The 19128-nt window shown below is 40.1% G+C and overlaps 1 protein-coding gene across 3 annotated transcripts in view; it reads left to right on the plus strand.

The window, feature by feature from the left end:
* Positions 1-13970, plus strand: part of LOC116986814 (mitogen-activated protein kinase 14) — a 49311-nt gene extending 35341 nt beyond the window's left edge. Inside the window, exons 9-12 of one of the 3 annotated variants that reach the window (XM_033042534.1) lie at positions 809-888; positions 8203-8281; positions 10220-10393; positions 13123-13956. In XM_033042534.1, coding sequence (XP_032898425.1) covers positions 809-888; positions 8203-8281; positions 10220-10393; positions 13123-13196 — 407 coding nt within the window. In that variant the 3' untranslated portion in view covers positions 13197-13956. Of the gene's footprint in view, positions 1-152; positions 233-808; positions 889-8202; positions 8282-10219; positions 10406-11031; positions 11779-13122 lie in introns of those variants that run through there. The other 2 variants (XM_033042537.1, XM_033042533.1) reach the window with 2 other exon arrangements.
* The last annotated feature ends 5158 nt before the right edge of the window (positions 13971-19128 follow it).

A 19128-nucleotide genomic window follows, 5' to 3' on the forward strand; every position in this document is an offset into this window, starting at 1 on the left:
TTGACAAAGCATGAGCAAACAAATGTCACCTATGATGAGCAGGACATTGGCTGATGATGCCTTTAAACTCCATTATCGTTACAACTCTAAAGTACATGGGCCGTTTTTGTTATAACCTGTCCCCTATGTTTTCCTTTATGTTACAATGTTAGATATTGATCAGTTGAAGCTAATAATGCAGCTCGTCGGAACTCCAGGGCCAGAACTTTTGATGAAAATATCATCTGATTCTGTGAGTTGATGTATTGCCTGTACTTTCTGCTGGTGGTTATTGACCACTCCTGGTAAATTATTTCTTGCAGTGCTTCAAATAAAATCACCAAAGCACAGATTCACCAACATTGATTGGCACGGTTTGATTTACTTAGAGGTGTTTTTTTTGTTTGTTGATATGATTTTAGTTAATGCAGAAATAGTTTTGTAGGTGATGTTTTAACATATTCTATAACAAGCCAGAATTAACAAAACTTTTCGATTAATCTTCACTTTTGCTAAATGTGAGATTTGGTGACTCGTAGATTGTTTGTAATTTGCTTATTTGAAGTGCTCTTTACCCTTAAATACAGTAACATACATTCAACACTAACAAATCTAATGCCATAGCATGCCTCGTGGATATCACTGCTATCACCCTTCAGCCTTGCATGTTTATGTCTTTTATTTTCCTCTGCAACCTTTGTACATTCTAATGTAGCAACCAGCAGTACATGAATTTTGCTAAAATTGTTATTTAAGTGGATGAAAACAGTTTTCCAAACTTGAGTATCCTTTTGACAAATGGATAAACGCCTTGACCTGGGCGTTTAAGATATTAATCAGCTTCAGCAGATCATGAGATTGACAGGAACGCCTCCAGCATCCTTAATTAACAGGATGCCCGGCTATGAGGTGAGACAGACAGGCTGTCAAATGAGCTCCTTGTGGGGGAGGCATATTGATGTTGTGTATTTTCCTTGTGTAAATGGAGCACTTATCTAATGGTGTCAATGTAGTGATGAATAGATGCCAGTTATTTGTGTCTGGAATGATGTCGTCTATTTCCCTGTAAATTTGGGTAAAATGCTAAATTTGACTGAAGATTTTAATCTATCAACGATGCATAAGTTGTTTGTGGGCTGGAATATCCATGTGGGTTTTCTAAGGTCTAAGTAGTGTTCTACCATTTGACCAGTGTTCATGTTAAAGCGACTCTGAGAGTAGCGTGGCGGTTAGGTTTGCAACAACCAATTAGGTGTTTCAAATCGCTATTTTTATTTCTAACATCTTGGGCACACGAATAGCTATTATTCTACACTTTTGAAGCTAATTTGTGATAGAAAGAGCAATTTCGAGAGGAGGGCTTTTTCTGGCTGCTTTCAGTTTCAGGCATTTTGTTATTACAACCAAAAGTGTCATTTGAAGGAGGTGATTTTTCTCTGGTTTATGCTTCCTTGGGCATTGAGTATCTTTTGCTATGGAGGCAATAGTAAATCATTTAGTTTGTGTAGTCTAGTCGGTGCAACGCAGCTCTCGTCACCATTTTAAATGTCTTAGCATTTAGCCAGGGAAGTGTTTTGTATGAATATTTAAAATGTAACCCCTTTCAGAAACTGAACACAAGATATTTAATTTTAGAAAGACCATGTGCATCCAAGAATGAATGCAATAAACTTATCCACTATCCATAGTTCTTTGTAAATTTAAATATGCCAGGGAATAAAATTGTACATTTCTATTTTTACGTGCGGTGTCAATGTATTTAAATTCCTGTGATTAATTGCAATAATTAATCTATTAAACTTAGGCCCTGCTCACTAGAATGCTGCTCTGGCTACCAGATCTGCCAAAGCTAATAGTAATTGTGATTCTGTCAAAAATAACCAAGAAGTGTTTTTGACCAATTTGTACCATGATATTTATCAGTTCCTTCTTGCAGCATTAGAGCCAAACTTTATTCCCAAAAATGCTTTATTCCATTTATTTAGAAATGGGAGATGAAAATACTTGTATTGAAAGCAGGCGTAATCTGGATTTGGTTTGATCAAGATTAATTGAAAAGTTTGAGGAAATACTATTCATTGTCCTTTCGTCTGATTTAACAACTTTAATTTTATGTTCTCTTTGTAGTCTGAAATCCATCAGCGATAGATTGATTAGATCATATTCATGAAAATTCCTAAACTACCCGTGAGCCTTGTCCAGTTAGGAGTAGTAAAATATCTGCTTATCCCTAGTGCATACCACATGGATAATGGCTCTATCATTGTGACTAGACACCTGTAATCCCTCCCAATACAATATACTAGTACTGATGTAAATATCCCAATTGTTGATCAAGGGTGGAGGGGGTGGATGGAATATTTTGATGTAATCCCTCTTAATTCTTGGGTGTTTGAGACCATTTCCGAGTATCACCTTAACCAAGTGAAATCTAGAAAAGTGTTGCTTACTGTATAGTTGATCAGTTCTTGAACTGACACAGCTTTCTCATAGAAGCAGGCATTTAAAGACTAATTGATGTTTTAGTTTACTTTTTTTAAAGATGGAGCTAATTCAGTATATAAATATTGTGCATCTAAGTAATCATAGCCAATTAATCCGGCACTCAAATACACCTGGACTATTTCCGACACTTCCCTACCATTCCTTGACCTCACTATCACCATCGCAGGTGATAGACTTCTGACCGACATCCAATATAAACCTACTGACTCCCATGGCTATCTGGACTACACTTCTTCCCACCCTGCTTCCTGTAAGGACTCCATCCCGTACTCCCAATTCCTCCGTCTACATCGCATCTGCTCCCAGGATGAGGCTTCCACACCAGGGTATCTGAAATGTCCTCATTCTTCAGGGAACGGGGGCTCCCCTCCTCCACCATAGATGAGACTCGCACCAGGGTCTCTTCCATACCCCGCAACACTGCTCTCTCCCCATCCCCGCACTCGCAACAAGGGCAGAGTCCCCCTAGTCCTCACCTTTCACCCCACCAGCCGTCACATACAACAAGTAATCCTCCGTCAGTTTCGCCACCTCCAACGTGACCCCACCACTCGCCTCATCTTCCCATCTCCCCCCATGTCTGCTTTCCGCAAAGACCGCTCCCTCCGTAACTCCCTTGTCAATTCTTCCCTTCCCACCCGTACCACCCCCTCCCCGGGCACTTTCCGTTGCAACCGCAAGAGATCCAACACCTGTCCCTTTACCTCCCCCCTCGACTCCATTCAAGGACCCAATCATTCGTTCCAGGTGCGACAGAGGTTCACCTGCATCTCCTCCAACCTCATCTATTGCATCCGCTGCTCTAGATGTCAGCTGATCTACATCGGTGAGACTAAGCGGAGGCTGGTCGATCGTTTCGCCGAACACCTCCGCTCGGTCCGCAAGAACCAACCTGACCTCCCAGTGGCTCAGCACTTCAACTCCCCCTCCCATTCCCCCATCCGACCTCTCTGTCCTGGGTCTCCTCCATGCCCAGAGTGAGCAACACCGGAAATTGGAGGAACAGCACCTCATATTCCGCTTGGGGAGTGCATTCTGCGGGCATGAACATTGAATTCTCCCAATTTTGTTAGCCCTTGCTGTCTCCTCCCCTTCCTCAGCCCTCGGGCTGTCTTCTCCCATCCCTCAGCCCTCGGGCTCCTCCTCCTTTTTCCTTTCTTCTCCCCGCCACCCCCCATCAGTCTGAAGAAGGGTTTCGGCCCGAAACGTTGCCTATTTCCTTCGCTCCATAGATGCTGCTGCACCCGCTGAGTTTCTCCAGCATTTTTGTGTACCTAGCCAATTAATTGCTTGGCATGGCTTTTGATCCAGCACTTTTACCTTGTTTTACTCCACCTCCAAGAATTTATCCTTAGTCCCCACTTGTTTATCATCAAAAGATTGCTGCTAGAGTCACTATCCAAAATAGTGTCAGATCCCACTTGTACATTGACACATCCAGCTAATTTGACCCGCCTGGCTCTAACTTGTCACATTGCTTGTCTGGGAGAAAGTAGTGAATGAGCAGAAATGACCTCTGGAATACATGGAATATTGGAATACAGAAGAAATTTTCTTATGTCTGTAGATTGCATTCCTTGAGCATATTCTCCCTGCCACTGATAGAGGTTGAATGAAATCTTGCAGTCGCATTTATAAGTGTAATGACAGTTCACACTATCACTAAATCCATTGCCGTGCTATGCATCAACACATGACTGCATACCAAGTCCAGGTGTTACTGAAGACCTATTAAGTTATTTTGAAAAATTAAAACTCTGACTTCCTTTATTTTACTTTCTGTAAACTCGTGTTTTTGCAAATCTCTTGCCCAAGCCCAGTTTTGCTTGCTCCCATTTTCTCACTGGGTCACCAGGCGGCCACGAAAAGTGTTTTCTGTTTTAGAATTTTGGTCTTTGGTTTCTAATACATTTGTAGCCTTGACCTTCCCTAATGTCATGTTGCGCTACAGTTCTCAGATATTTGCTCTTTTCCAGTCCAAGCTTCTTGGGCATCCTTAGTTTAGATTCCCCATTGTGTGTATGCCTTCAGTTTCCAAGGGCATGAGCTCTGGAATAATGAATTTAAACATTTTTTGCCTTGCTCTCTTCCTTTAAGGTAATCTTTAAAACCTAACTCTTTAACCAACTTTAGTCATTCCACCCTAATGTCACGTTAATCGCCTTGGTGTCAAATTTTGCTCCAATGTCATTTTTTTTTAAAATGTCCTCCAGGCAAAAGGATTTGAGTATAGGAGCAGGGAGGTTCTACTGCAGTTGTACAGGGTCTTGGTGAGACCACACCTGGAGTATTGCGTACAATTTTGGTCTCCAGACTGATTCCTGGGGTGTCAGGACTTTCATATGAAGAAAGATTGGATAGACTTGGCTTGTACTCGCTAGAATTTAGAAGATTGAGGGGGGATCTTATAGAAACTTACATAATTCTTAAGGGGTTGGACAGGCTAGATGCAGGAAGATTGTTTCCGATGTTGGGGAAGTCCAGAACAAGGGGTCACAGTTTAAGGATAAGGAGGAAATCTTTTAGTACCGAGATGAGGAAAACATTTTTCACACAGAGAGTGGTTAATCTCTGGAATTCTCTGCCACAGAAGGTAGTTGAGGCCAGTTCATTGGCTATATTTAAGAGGGAGTTAGATGTGGCCCTTGTGGCTAAAGGGATCAGGGCGTATAGAGAGAAGGCAGGGATGGGATACTGAGTTGGATGATCAGCCATGATCATATTGAATGGTGGTGCAGGGCCGAATGGCCTACTCCTGCACCTATTTTCTATGTTTCTATGTAACACAGTAACTTGTTATATTAAAGATGAGCAGTGATTATGTTGTATGCATACACAAACTAAATGGAATGGCTGGTAAGGCGTTCCATTTAGTGTTAACTTTAAGCCAAAAATCATCAAAAGATTCAACATTATTGTCCCGTTACCCCCAGGGTAATTAAGCATATTGCCCTTTGGTAATTGTAAATGCATTAGACTGGAACAAATAAGACAAATATTAGCATAAATGTGTAATTATCCTGGAAAGTCTTTGTTTGCCAATGGCAATTTCATTTTTAATATTAGTAGATTTAATTAGTTTTCCCATGTAAATTTGTCACAACTTTAAAGAGATAGTTGGGGACAGCTGTTAATATGTCCCATGGTATATCTCAGTTGCATTATCAAACACAATCTTACACTGAGCCATTATGAGAAAGTAGGGAAAATAACTGGGATCCTGGTATGAATTTAGTAGCTGAAAGTACAGCTGCTACTGTTGGAGCAATTCAATTTGTGGATGATCAAGAGACCAGAATTGGAGGAGCACAGTAAACTCCAATTCAATGTATCTGAAGGAGATTAATGTTAGAGGGGCAACATCTTGGAAGAATTTAAAAGCAGACCTGGAAATAGTGACCCAAACTTTACTTAATGCAATGTAGGCCAGCAAGCACAATGGCGATAGATAAAAGGACCTTGAGCTGTAGGATTTCGGCAGCAAAGTTTTGGAAAGACCAGAAAATTAAGGCACGAAGGTTCAAAGGCACCTGGCCCGGAAGATTAACACGCAAAGGATCTGAGACTTGGTACCCTTTGCAATTTTACAAGGATGTGGCAAGAACAGAAAAATGATTGCAGTAAATGGAATGGAAGGACTGCTTAAAGTGAGAATAGGCTTGAGTAAATAGCATGCGAGACTCATGAGCAGATTAACCTCAAAGAGCATGAAAAAGATGAGGAAAAATCGGAAAGTTTGTCTAGGACAGAGGAGAACTTCATAATTTGGGCTAGTGGATAAGGGCATGACTCCAGATACCGAATCAAGAACTTTTTTGTGTATCTTTTCACCATTTTCCCTTTGACTCAAATTGAATGGGTACTCTAATCTTTGTATGCATGGTAACTTCTTGGCAGACTCTGGTTATGGTTGCCCATTTTACTTCTCTGCATTATCACCACCTTATCTCTTCAACTTTAAATTCCCAAACTTCCATATTGGGTTTTAAACTAATCTCTGGATCAATAGACCCAGAACTCCAGCAGCTACTCCACTATATTTACCAGTATGTTACTAAATTTAATTTTATTTACATATTTTGTGAAAAGTTGCTCCTTAAATTGATTTTATTACATTTTTTTTAGAAGCACAGCAGCTGAAAGGTATTAACCTACTCTTGGTATGTGACCTTCATGTGGGCAGCGAGGAAGAATTGTGAAATATAATCAAAGTCCTGGAACAAAGCGCGTTGTTGATCTGCATACATACCGCTTCAAAAAGCTCACCTCAAAAATTGTGTCTCCGTTTTTAAAACTAAGATATTCCCAGTTAGCATTTGGAAAATTGCAATCTCCCAGTACAATAATCCTATTTTTGTGTAGTTCTCTGATGTAAGCTTTTATATTTGTTTCTCTATCTCCTGTTGACTTGGGAGATCAATAAATTAACATTATCCCTTTGTTCGTAACAGATGAAGCATCTTTGAAAAGAGAAACACAAATTAACTTTTAAAAAGTGTAATAAGCAAAATAGATTAATTCATTGATTTAACATGTGGTTCTATGATATTGTTGCTATCGTTGCACTATGGATGAAGGACAGGCAGGACTAGTAACTCGGCATCCCAAGATGTAGAATTATCAGGCGAGAGCGTGGAGTAAAAGGGAAGGAGGTATGGCACTGTTGGCCAAAGATGGCATTAATTGAGTAATGAGGGAGGCAATCGACTTCACTTTACACTTTAGAGATACAGCGTGAAAACAGACCCTTCAGACCACTGAGTCCATGCCAACCAGCGAAGACTCCCCAACACTAGCACTATCCTGCACACAAGGAACAATTTACAATTTTACTGAAGCCAATTGGTCTACAAACCTGCATGTTCCTTGAGTGTGGGAGGAAACCGAAGTACCCGGGGAAAACCCATGTGGTCCCAGGGAGAACGTAAATACTCCATGCAGGCAGCACCCATAGTCAGGATCGAACCCGGGTCTCTGGCGCTACATCACTATGCTTCCAAGAACGCATTTCATGAGGCCATACGGGTAACGATTAAGAACAAAAGGGATATTGTTGCTATGTATTGATCTCCCATCAGTCAACAGGAGAGAGAGGAACAGATATATAGACTTATATTAACTGTCTGGCAATTGTACTATTGTACATGCAATTTCAATTTCCCGAATGTTAACGGGGATTATCTTGGTTTTAGTGCCTCGGAGGGGGGCAACAATGTTTAGGTGTGTTTAGGAGAGCTTTTCGAAGCAGTATGTAGATAGATGAACGGGGAAGGAGTATTACTAGACTCTACCTTGGGGAATGTAGATGGCCAAGTGGAGGGAGTGTTAGTTGAACTGCTGGAAATTTGGGCATTCCAGATTTTCTTGATAAATAACCATTTTAATGATTCCTAAATGTTTGAAATTTACTCTTTGTGAATACGGTATGATTTTTCAAGTTTTAAATATTTCACAAATTCAGAGCAAAATGAACAACATTGTGGTTTGATCTGCACAGATAGTTCTGATAGTTACATATTTGGTAGGTAACTACAAACTAATTGCTTTTCCTTTAATATAGAGTTTTGATTGTTTGCAAAGAGTGTGCAGTGCAGAAACTGTTCTGTCATGATCCAAGCATGATTTGTATGCCTGTAAAAGAACAGAAACAAATCTACAGTAGTGATGTATAGATTATTATTTATACCGAGATTAAATATTCACATTTTATGTCTTCAGGCAAGAAACTACATCCAATCTTTGCCGCACATGCCAAAACAATGCTTTGAAGATGTATTCATTGGAGCTAATCCTCAAGGTACATATATTTTTAATATCCATATATCCATATATTGAATCATTTTTGGGGATCTGGGCAATATTGGCATTTATTGGCCATTGTAAATTGCCTGGGGAAGGTGTGTATGATTGTAAGCTACAATTACTGGAGTCTTTTTGATGATCAATCTATGATGCTGCCAGGGAGGGAGTTTTAAGATTTAGTCCCTGCAACTCTAAAGGACCAATGACATATGATGGCTGCAGTCGTTGAAGGTGACAAGACGAGGATCACTACAACCTCATGTGGGGGGGATCAATAAAATCAGGATGCCATGCAGCTTGGAAGCGATACCTTATCTTGTACATCCACTGCACTTGCCCTTGAGGGTAGTGATTGAGTTTGGAAAATTCTGTTGGAATAGCACAAGAGAGTAATTGCATTTTATAATGCTACACACTTGGCTATGGTCCACCAGTAATAGAGAGAATGCATGTTTATGTTGGGTGATGGGATGCCAATTCTCTGTTGTGCCTCACGGGCATTGAAAAAGCTTTGGGCTGAGAGAAAGTGAGCCAGAAGGCACCCATGTACCTCTGACCTGCACTTGTAGTCATGGTATGTATGTACTTGGGCCAGTTGACTTTCTGGTGAATGGAAACCATCAGGATGTTGATTATAATTTTTTTTTTTTTTTAAACAGTCTGATGCTGGAGTAACTCAGCGTGTCAGGCAGCATCTCTGGAGAATATGGATAGGTTACATTTCAGGTTGGGACCCTTCTTCAGACTGATAGGATATTGCTGATGATATTAATGTCATTGGATGTAGGGTTGGCTGGCTAGATTCTCTCATGTTGCAAATTGTCAGCATATATTTTCGTATTCAACAGGGTTCTTCATTACAACATTTAAATAAATTGGAAGTAATTCCTGTTTTCCAGTATTGCCACATAGGAGGTGTAGAAAGAAAGTGTAAGAGTAAACTGGATCATCCCAAAGTTGCTGATGGTGACAGTTTTTAGTTTCTTTGCCATGGACAACAAATACTAGGTCCAGGAAGCATTGTTTAAGCAATGGCGTTACCTCATATCACTTCAATTGGCTTTACAATTTGTTAAAAAATACTGGGCTAATATTGAATGTGATTGATCCAACTCGGGTCCAGAGCTACCTTTTTGTTTAATTGTGTAGAAAAAAGTAATATCTGAGAAATATTTTTAATGGATAAGTAATGATTATTTTCCTTCTTCATCTATCACTACCATATGAGCAAAACACCACCAATAGATTTTACTTCAAAAAAAGATGATGCTGGAGCAACTCAGCTGGCCAGGAGACCATGGAGATGGCCCCGTCACTAAATGTCACATAGGTCCCAACCTGAAGCGTAACCTATCAATGTTCTCCAGAGATGCTGACTGACCCGCTGAGTTACTCTAGCACTGTCTTTTTTTGTAAACCAACAATTCATTGTTTCTAGATTTTACTTCAACTCTGGTGGTTTTCTGAGACAAATTTGATTTTTGGAAGCAGTGTTAACTTAATGGGTCTAGCACCTCACACCATTAACCACTAGTAGATGTAGTAAATTACAAGGAGAGTATTTTTTTAAGATTTAAAAAAATTCTTTCACCTACATGGTTCATCTTCAAGGAGAAGGCAATGAGAAGATTCAAATGATGTTAATGTATTTCACATGGGTGCTATTTCAATGGTAACATTTAGCTTGCTTTTGTTAAAAAATGTTCATGTAATGTAGCCATAATTCAATGATTCTTCATTGTCACATGTACCTAGGTGCAGTGAAATGCTATATTTTGAATTCAACCTGGTAAAGTCATACAGTAGACATCACCTGGGCAGCACACGAGTGCCACGTTTCTGGCACTGACCAGCATGAAGTGTGAATACTTAATTAAAATAACATGCCTGTAATGCTGCAAATGTGTCTTTTTCATTTGTTTTGCATACGTAGCTGTGGACCTCTTGGAGAAAATGCTTGTGCTGGACACAGATAAGAGAATCACAGCAGCAGAAGCCTTGGCTCATTCTTATTTCTCTCAGTATCATGACCCGGATGATGAGCCAGAAGCAGATCCTTACGATCAGTCTTTTGAAAGCCGCGAACTTGAAATAGAAGAATGGAAAAGTAAGTGCAACGGTTATTTTTAATGAAATGTTACTTGAAACATTATACTACACACTGAACATTTTTTCTCGTTTATTATATTGTTTACAGGGTATTATGTTCACATTTTCTGTTGAGCTGCTGCAAGTAACAATTTCATTGTTCTGGCTGGGATGTATGACAATAAAATACTCTTGAGATCATCAACTTTTATGAACAAAACAGTGCTGGAGTAGCACAGCGGATCACGTGTCATCTGTGGAGAGAAAGGATAGGTGTCGTTTTGGGTTGAGTGCTGTCGGACCAAAGGGTCCTGACCTGAAATGTTGCCTATTCATTCCCTCCACGGATGCTGCCTGACCCATTGTGTTACTCCAGCACTTTGTGCTTTGGTCAATATTCCTGCAGTTCCTCATGACAACTTTTGAGTTCCTCCAGAAGTTTGTTTTTTGTTCTGGATCAAAGCACTGCAGTTTTTTGTCAGAACCTTTATGCCGTCATTACTTCCTTTATTTGTTGCTTGTTAATTGGACGGATGAAAATCTGACTTTATTTTGAATTGGATTGCATCCAATAATGGAAAATCATATTGATCAATGAGCTCGAATAGGTAGGCCTAATGACTGACATACCATATTGTGTAATTTTCCTGGAAAAAGAGGCCATTCTTTGCCATGAATAGAATTGTGCTGAGATGCTCTAAGTTGTTGCAGGACTTGTGTACCTATGCAAACCACAAAATGCTGGTGGTACTCAGCAGGTCAGAAGGTATCTGGAGGAAATCGACCCAACATCGCCTGTCCATTTCCCTTCATGGATGTTGCAAGAACTGCTGAGTTTCACCAACATTTTGTTTCGCTCAATATGTCAGCATCTGTAGTGTCTTGTTTAAATGTGGCTAGTTTCAGAAAATGCAGACATGTTTCAAAGAAGGTATTGGGAAACTAAAAAATATATTTATGTGTGTGTTTAAAATCTGCACCCAATCATAGGCTTCACATGTGGAATAATATTTTCCTGGCATATAATACCAAATTGTTGCTGGATCGGTTGTCACCCCCTGGACTGCACTATTTAGTGCTGATATTTATATTTATCCAACAATGAAGTTCTTCCATGCTAACTGAAATGTCCAAAAATCCCTTAAATTGTTTGTCATTAAGATACTACGGGTGGGAGATACTGGCACGCAAAGTTGGCCGTGGAAGGCATCCATGGGAATGGGTCTGTCGGCTCCAGCCGGGCTGGAGTTCCAGAGACCTGGCTGCAGGGGGCAAATTTGACCCGCCGATCGGTGCAGAAGTCCTGATTAGGTCGAGATCTAGGCCCCACATTTGTGGGGGGGACCTCTGGGGGAATGGGTGGATTTTGTTTGGATTAAAGGGGGATCCGGACCACCAGTTGCTGCAATAGGATGATTTCACGAAAGGTCACTGGAGCGTAGATCCGCACCCACGTGACCGAAAATTTTAACTGGGGGACAAGCGTCACTTCCGGTACATGTTAGTGAATGGGAAAACACGCACTTTCAAACCCGTTAAAAACATCGAAAACGGCCAGTTTTTGAGCTGCAATTTACTGTGCCAGTCGGGGTGACCGTGAGGCACAGCTACCTAAATTTACAGTCCAAAAAAAAGGATAGACAATGTGCACAAGAACGCCATGCACGTGCAACAAGAAGAGAGTATTAAAGCAGATTTGGTTGCAGCTCAAGCATCTATCGCTCTGCAAGTTGATGGCGTTCTTGTGCACATTGTCTATCCTGCTCACAGTGGGTGCCCAATCAGGATTGTTGACATCATTCCATGCTGCAGGCTTGTCTGTTATTAGATGATAAATAAATAAATAAGTAGTTTGGGTGATTGTGCAGGCTTTAAACAAGAAACATTGAGAAATATATTTTGGCAAATAATAAAATGTCCTGCTTTTGTCCAACTAACAGCTGACAATTATCCCATTCTTTAGCTTGCATCTCAGTAAAATTTATTTCCAAACGCATTGATAGTTTACGATTATTTAAATGGTAAATGGAGCTTCAGAAGCGTTTTCATTTTGCATGTTAAAACCCACCTGAGAACCATGGGCGATTTTGCAATTTTACTGACGGATTTTTAACTTTTAATACTTTTCATATAACAAATGAATAAAGATAAAAAGTCAATAATGCCTTACTTTTGATGAAATGCAGCGAGCGAACGCGATAATTCCCGATATTTTGGATCTTTAAATCTCCACGGCAAATGTCCGCTAACAACTTCCGCTGTTTTTACACCTTCAGCTCCCTCTTGAATTTACCTTAGTTTCTATCTTTTTTTTGGACTGTAAATTTAGGTAGCTGTGCCTCACGGTCACCCCGACTGGTACAGTTAATTGCAGCTCAAAAACGGGCCGTTTTCGATGTTTTTAACGGGTGTGAAAGTGCGTGTTTTCCCATTCACTAACATGTACCGGAAGTGACGCTTGTCCCCCAGTTAAAATTTTCGGTCACGTGGGTGCGGATCTACGCTCCAGTGACCTTTCGTGAAATCACCCTATAATCAATGATATACCTTTCATTGATTATTTATGTGATATTATGATACCACATAAATATCCATTATTTCCTTTGAATGCTGGTTTCACAATCTAGGATCTGAATTTACACTAATGTCTGTTCTACTGGACAGTACAAAATATGAATCTTCATTCTGTTTTTGTTTGTGCTTCAAATTAATCTCAAGATATTTAAGATTATGCTCTTTCCTGTTCAGGACTAACCTTCGAAGACCTGATAAGCTTTGTGCCGCCGGAGCTAGTCTCTGAGAGTATGGAGTTGGAATCATGAAAACCTTTTACTACCATAGATTTTTTTTATCGCATCACTGTGAGGACTTGACCAGTTCCAACATTATCAAGTGCCTATCAGGGTCTTGATGACAGATTGTTTATGGGTGAGGGCAAAAATGAAACTTTCATAATAATTATTCTACATCCTGCATGTTTTGCTAAATCCTGGGCGACTGCCAACTGTTTGTATATTGCCATTTTATTCCACTGTGAACTCTGTTTGCTAACAAGAACTTTTGCAAGCACTGGTAAAAATTTATGTATTTGTATGCCTTATTTTCAGAATTGCATACTATTTTAAATGTTTAATTATATGTACAAAAGTCACACACACATCTAAAAACATGCAAGCAGTAATTGTTACATTTATATAAAGTACAAATGGGATGTACATTAATTCATAGATGTATTTGCTGTTAACAGCATAAGAGGCAATTGTTTTATTGTAATTTCATTTTTGAAACCTACTTGACTGTTCAGCAATACTATTACATACTAAAAGAGTGCATGTTTAATTGTTTATAAGGGATTTGGAATGGGAATGTCATGGCACAAATTCAAAGGTGTAGGTAAATATACATATTTGTATTAATATACTTCACCACTCTTGTACTAGGTTCAGTAGAATTATATGAAAAATATTTTCATAATTACTCCAGTTCTATGTACCTCAAGTTCTTGTTGTAATTGGGGCGTGACTTACCATGTGTGATATTGTAGTGAGACCATACAATAAACTATTCTGAAATAAATTCAAATGCTTTTTCAAAAATAAGTAGTTATTGTGTCTTGGAAACTGTAAAAATGTTTTCTTCATCCAAAGCAATGTAATTTTGATGAAAATGAAATGTGATTTGATTCAGTCATTTCATGGAAGATGTATGTTTTGAATAATATTGCTTAATATCATATGTTCATTATTGATGACAGCATTAGTCATTCCTTTTTTAATGATGTTCAGTATGTGTACAATACAAAGGTAAATTAAGAGTAGTCTTTCCACACCTAGATAAAATTTTAACTAATAATTCTCCTGTTCTCCATGATGAAACATCACCCAAATTCTTTTCTCCAGAAAAGTTGCCTGACCTGCAGATTTGCTCCCGCATTTCGTATCCATCTAAACCCATCATCGAAGGGATCTACGGTAACAGCTCCTCAAAAGGCAGCTAATATCATCAAAGATTAATCACTTTGGCCGCACTCATCTCGGTCCTACCATCAGGGAGAAGGTACAGGAGCCAAAGAACGGTTACCTTCAGATTCAAGAACAACTTCTTGCCATCAACTAGCAGGCTCTGGAACCACCTTACACAATGTTACCTCGGCACTAAACTACCATGGACTTTGTATGAGGTTATACTTATACAAAGTCCATGTACTTTGGCTTGCATTATTATGGGCTAGTTACCTAGTATAACTGGTAATTTATTGAATTGTTAATTGCATATTTATTTGTTGCTTTCAATGGTACTTTATTGTCACGTACCTAAGTACAGTGAAATTATTTGTTTTTGCATGCCATCTGGTAAAATCATACAGCAGACTTCACTTAGTCTGTACAGAGTCTGCCTCGGTCAAGGGTACCTGACCTGTGGTAAATTTACCCCCAGAGGGTAGATTTTGCCTACCCAAGAGGTAAATTTGTTGATTCTGGATTTGTACATATTTTTTCTGGTTGGCTGAATGTGTTTGGTTCTGGTATTTGTTCATCATTAGTTGTTCATAAATAAGTGAAATAACATTGTTACGTGCTATTAAAGTTGCCAGGGGTAGACGGGACGAAAAAGGTTGGGAACCCCTGGCTGAAGTGAAGTCTGGCACTGACAAAGTTACAAAAGGTTCTTCAAACAGTCTTGTCTCGCAGCAGGAAACCAGGTCCTTTGATCTCAACCCCCCCCCCCCCCCCGCACCAGGTCCCTCCATGATCTCAGCAGCTTGTGTCCCACTGTTGGTGGCCTGCTCGTTGGGTCGTTCGACTCCATGGCGCATCTTGGGAGCTTTTTGCTGCTGCGCAATGCATCTCGCATTCTGTGGTGCGAGAGCCAGACCTGCCGTTGGAAAGGTCCGTGGCTCGCCGATTCCTTTTGCAGCGCATGGCTCGACGGGATCTGTAAAGCCGTAGAGGTATGAATTTCATTGTTCCATACCAGGTGCATATGACAATGGAACATTCTTGATACTCAATTTCAAAATCTTCCTTCGTTCTTGAATCATCTGCCAATGTATACAGTTCCCTGCTGTCTAATCTGGTTATGAGTTCGTAAAATACTACAAAATGTTCTCTCAATATTTGATAACAATCCGTTCTGTCTAATCATGTTGCTGAAATTCCTCCTGCTAGAACTAGTCAAGTAAATTTGTTGTCATTCTCTCCATTGCCTTCCCTGCATATTATTCTCTACATTTATTTATAAATTCCACGTTTAGCTAATGCAGTCAATCTGCCTTGTAGATTGCAGGGTTTTCTCTGGGTGCTCTGGTTTTGTCTCACTCTATAGATGTGTGGGTTTGTAGGTTAACTGGCTTTGGTAAAATTGTCCCTAGTGTATAGGATAGTGCTAGTGCACAGGGTGATTGCTGGTCGGCATGGACTCTGTGGGCTGAAGGGCCTGTTTCTGCACTGAACACCTTAAAGTTTAAAGTAAAGTCTTGATCACTTCTGGCTGCACTGTATTAAACTTAATCTATTGCTTATTTACTCATTCTGCGAGCATATCTCTGCCACACACACTATTACCATTCTCTTTCTTGTTTACCACATTTCCTGCTATTTTGTCTTCTACATATTTGGGAAATGTTATCTTGCATTTACCATCTATAAATCATAAATGTAATCAATTCATAAAAGGACTAACCCCTGGGGAGCATCATATTCCAGTCTGGGAAAACAAATGTTTACGATTTAGTTTCTGCTTTCTGCCTTCAAACCTATTTCACATCCATGTGACCTTTTACAGTAATGTTTGGGACAAAGACCCATCATTTATTTATTTGACTCTGTACTCCACAATTTGAGATTTGTAATAGAAAAAATCATATGTGGTTAAAGTGCACATTGTCAGATTTTAATAAAGGCCATTTTAATACATTTTGGTTTCACCATGTAGAAATTGCAGCTGTGTTTATAATTTCAGGGCACCATAGTGTTTGGGACACAGCAATATCATGTAAATGAAAGTAGTCATGTTTAGTTTTTTGTTGCTTATCCTTTGCATGCAATGACTGCTTGAAGTCTGTGCTTCATGGACATCACCAGTTGCTGGATGTCTTTGGCGATGCTCTGCCAGGCCTGTATTGCAGCCATCTTCAGCTTATGCTTGTTTTGGGGGCTAGTCCCCTTCAGTTTTCTCTTCAGCATATAAAAGGCAAGCTCAATTGGGTTCATATCGGGTGATTGACTTGGCCACTCAAGAATTGACCAATTGTTGCTTAAGCAGTATGTTTGGGATCATTATCTTGCTATAGAATGAACCACTGGCCAATGAGTTTTGAGGCATTTGTTTGAACTTGAGCAGATAGAAACATAGAAAATAGGTGCAGGAGTAGGCCATTCGGCCCTTCGAGCCTGCACCGCCATTCAATATGATCATGGCTGATCATCCAACTCAGTATCCTGTACCTGCCTTCTCTCCATACCCCCTGATCCCTTTAGCCACAAGGGCCACATCTAACTCCCTCTTAAATATAGCCAATGAACTGGCCTCAACTACCTTCTGCGGGAGAGAATTCCACAGATTCACCACTCTGTGAAAAAAGTTTTCCTCATCTCGGTCCTAAAAGATTTCCCCTTTATCCTTAAACTGTGACCCCTTGTTCTGGACTTCCCCAACATCGGGAACAATCTTCCTGCATCTAGCATCTAACCCCTTAAGAATTTTGTACGTTTCTATAAGATCCCCCCTCAATCTTCTAAATTCTAGCGAGTACAAACCGAGTCTATCCAGTCTTTCTTCATATGAAAGTCCTGACATCCCAGGAATCAGTCTGGTGAACCTTCTCTGTACTCCCTCTATGGCAAGAATGTCTTTCCTATAGAATGTGTCTATACACTTCAGAATTAATTATGCTGCTACCATCAGCAGTTGTATCATCAATGAAGATAAGTGAGCCAGTACCTTCAGCAGCCATACATGCCCAGGCCATAACACCCCTACCCACAGTGTTTCACAGATGATGTGGTATGCTTTGGATCTTGAGCAGTTCCTTCTCTCCTCCATACATTGCTCTTGCCATCACCCTGATATAAGTTAATCTTTGTCTCATCTGTTCCCAAGACCTTTTTCCAGAATTGGTTGCTCTTTTAAGTACTTCTTGGTAAGCTGTAACCTGGCCATCCTATTTTTATGGCTAACCAGTGGTTTGCATCTTGCAGTGTAGCCTCTGTATTTCCGTTCATGAAGTCTCATGCGGACAGTGGTCATTGACAAATCCACACCTGACACCTGAAGCGTGTTTCTGATCTGTCAGACAGGTGTTTGGACATTTTTCTTAAGAATTATTCCGTCATCAGCTGTGGAGGTGTTCCTTGGCCTGCCAGTCTCTTTGCGAATAGTAAGCTCACCAGTAGACAATGCTGGAGAAACTCAGCGGGTGAGGCAGCAATTATGGAGCGAAGGAATAGGTGATGTTTCAGGTCGGAACCCTTCTTCAGACTGAAAATAAACCTGAAGAAGGGTTTTGACCCGAAACGTCACCTATTCCATTTCCCCAGAGATGCTGCCTCACCCGCTGAGTTTCTCCAGCATTTTTGTCTCTCTACGATTTTGCATCTGCAGTTCTTACTTAACCAGTAAGTTTACTAGTGCTCTCTTTCTTCTTAATGATCCAAACAGTTGATTTTGGTAAGTCTAAAGTTTGGCTGATGTATCTAACAGTTTTATTCTTGGTTCTCAGTCTCATAATGGCTTCTTTGACTTTCATCGACACAACTTTGGTCCTCATGTTGATAAACAGCAATAAAAGTTCCAAAGGTGAAGGAAAGATTAAGTGCTGAGAGCTCATATCTGCATTAAGGAGACATTTAAACACACCTCAGCAATTCCAAACACCTGTGAAGCCATGTGACCCAAACATGATGGTGCTGTGAAATGGGGGGACTATGTATAAACACAGCTGTAATTTCTACATGGTGAAACCAAAATGTATAAAAATACCCTTTAACAAAATCTGACTCTGCACTTTAACCACATGTGATTTTTTTTTTTCTATTACAAATCTCAAATTGTGGAGTACAGAAGCAAATAAATAAATTATGGGTCTTTGGCCCAAACATTATGGAGGGCACTAATTCCATGCAGCTGAATATACAAGGAAGGTGAAGAATTTAGCCTTAGGGTACAAGATACGGATATTTGAGCTGCAGTGGTAAGACTTGGATGCAATGCCAGCAAAAAATAGGCTGCTCTGGCAATAGTGGAAACGATGTGTCAGCAGTGTAGCCACTTGATGTGTAAGTAATGTGCTGAAGCCACAAATGGATGATGGAAATGCAAGGACATGTAGATGCATAAGCTGGGGTGCACAATAGATTTTGCCTCCAAGATTGGCCAGAGCTCTTTTCGGGACCCTTCTTCAGATAATGGAAATGCAACATGTTCATCATTCAATTGAAATCGTGGTTTTACTTGTCTTTAAGTGAAAAGCCAAAGCATGCAGTCTGAAGAAGGGTTTCAACCCGAAACGTTGCCTATTTCCTTTGCTCCATAGATGCTGCCTCACCCGCTGAGTTTCTCCAGCATTTTTGTCTGCATGCAATACTTGTTGCATTTGGCATTGAAGCTGAGCGCTTGCATGATGTAGGCTGTAGGGGATGCTCACACAGTTCTTGCTGTAGTGAATGCAGCCTCTTAAATATATATTGCAAGGTGCAAACATATCTGAAATGGCAGGATAATGTCATGTTTCTCTTTTTCAAGAAGATCCAATTA

This window comes from Amblyraja radiata, chromosome 24 (assembly GCF_010909765.2).
Source record: "Amblyraja radiata isolate CabotCenter1 chromosome 24, sAmbRad1.1.pri, whole genome shotgun sequence".
NCBI classification, from domain to species: Eukaryota; Metazoa; Chordata; class Chondrichthyes; order Rajiformes; family Rajidae; genus Amblyraja; species Amblyraja radiata.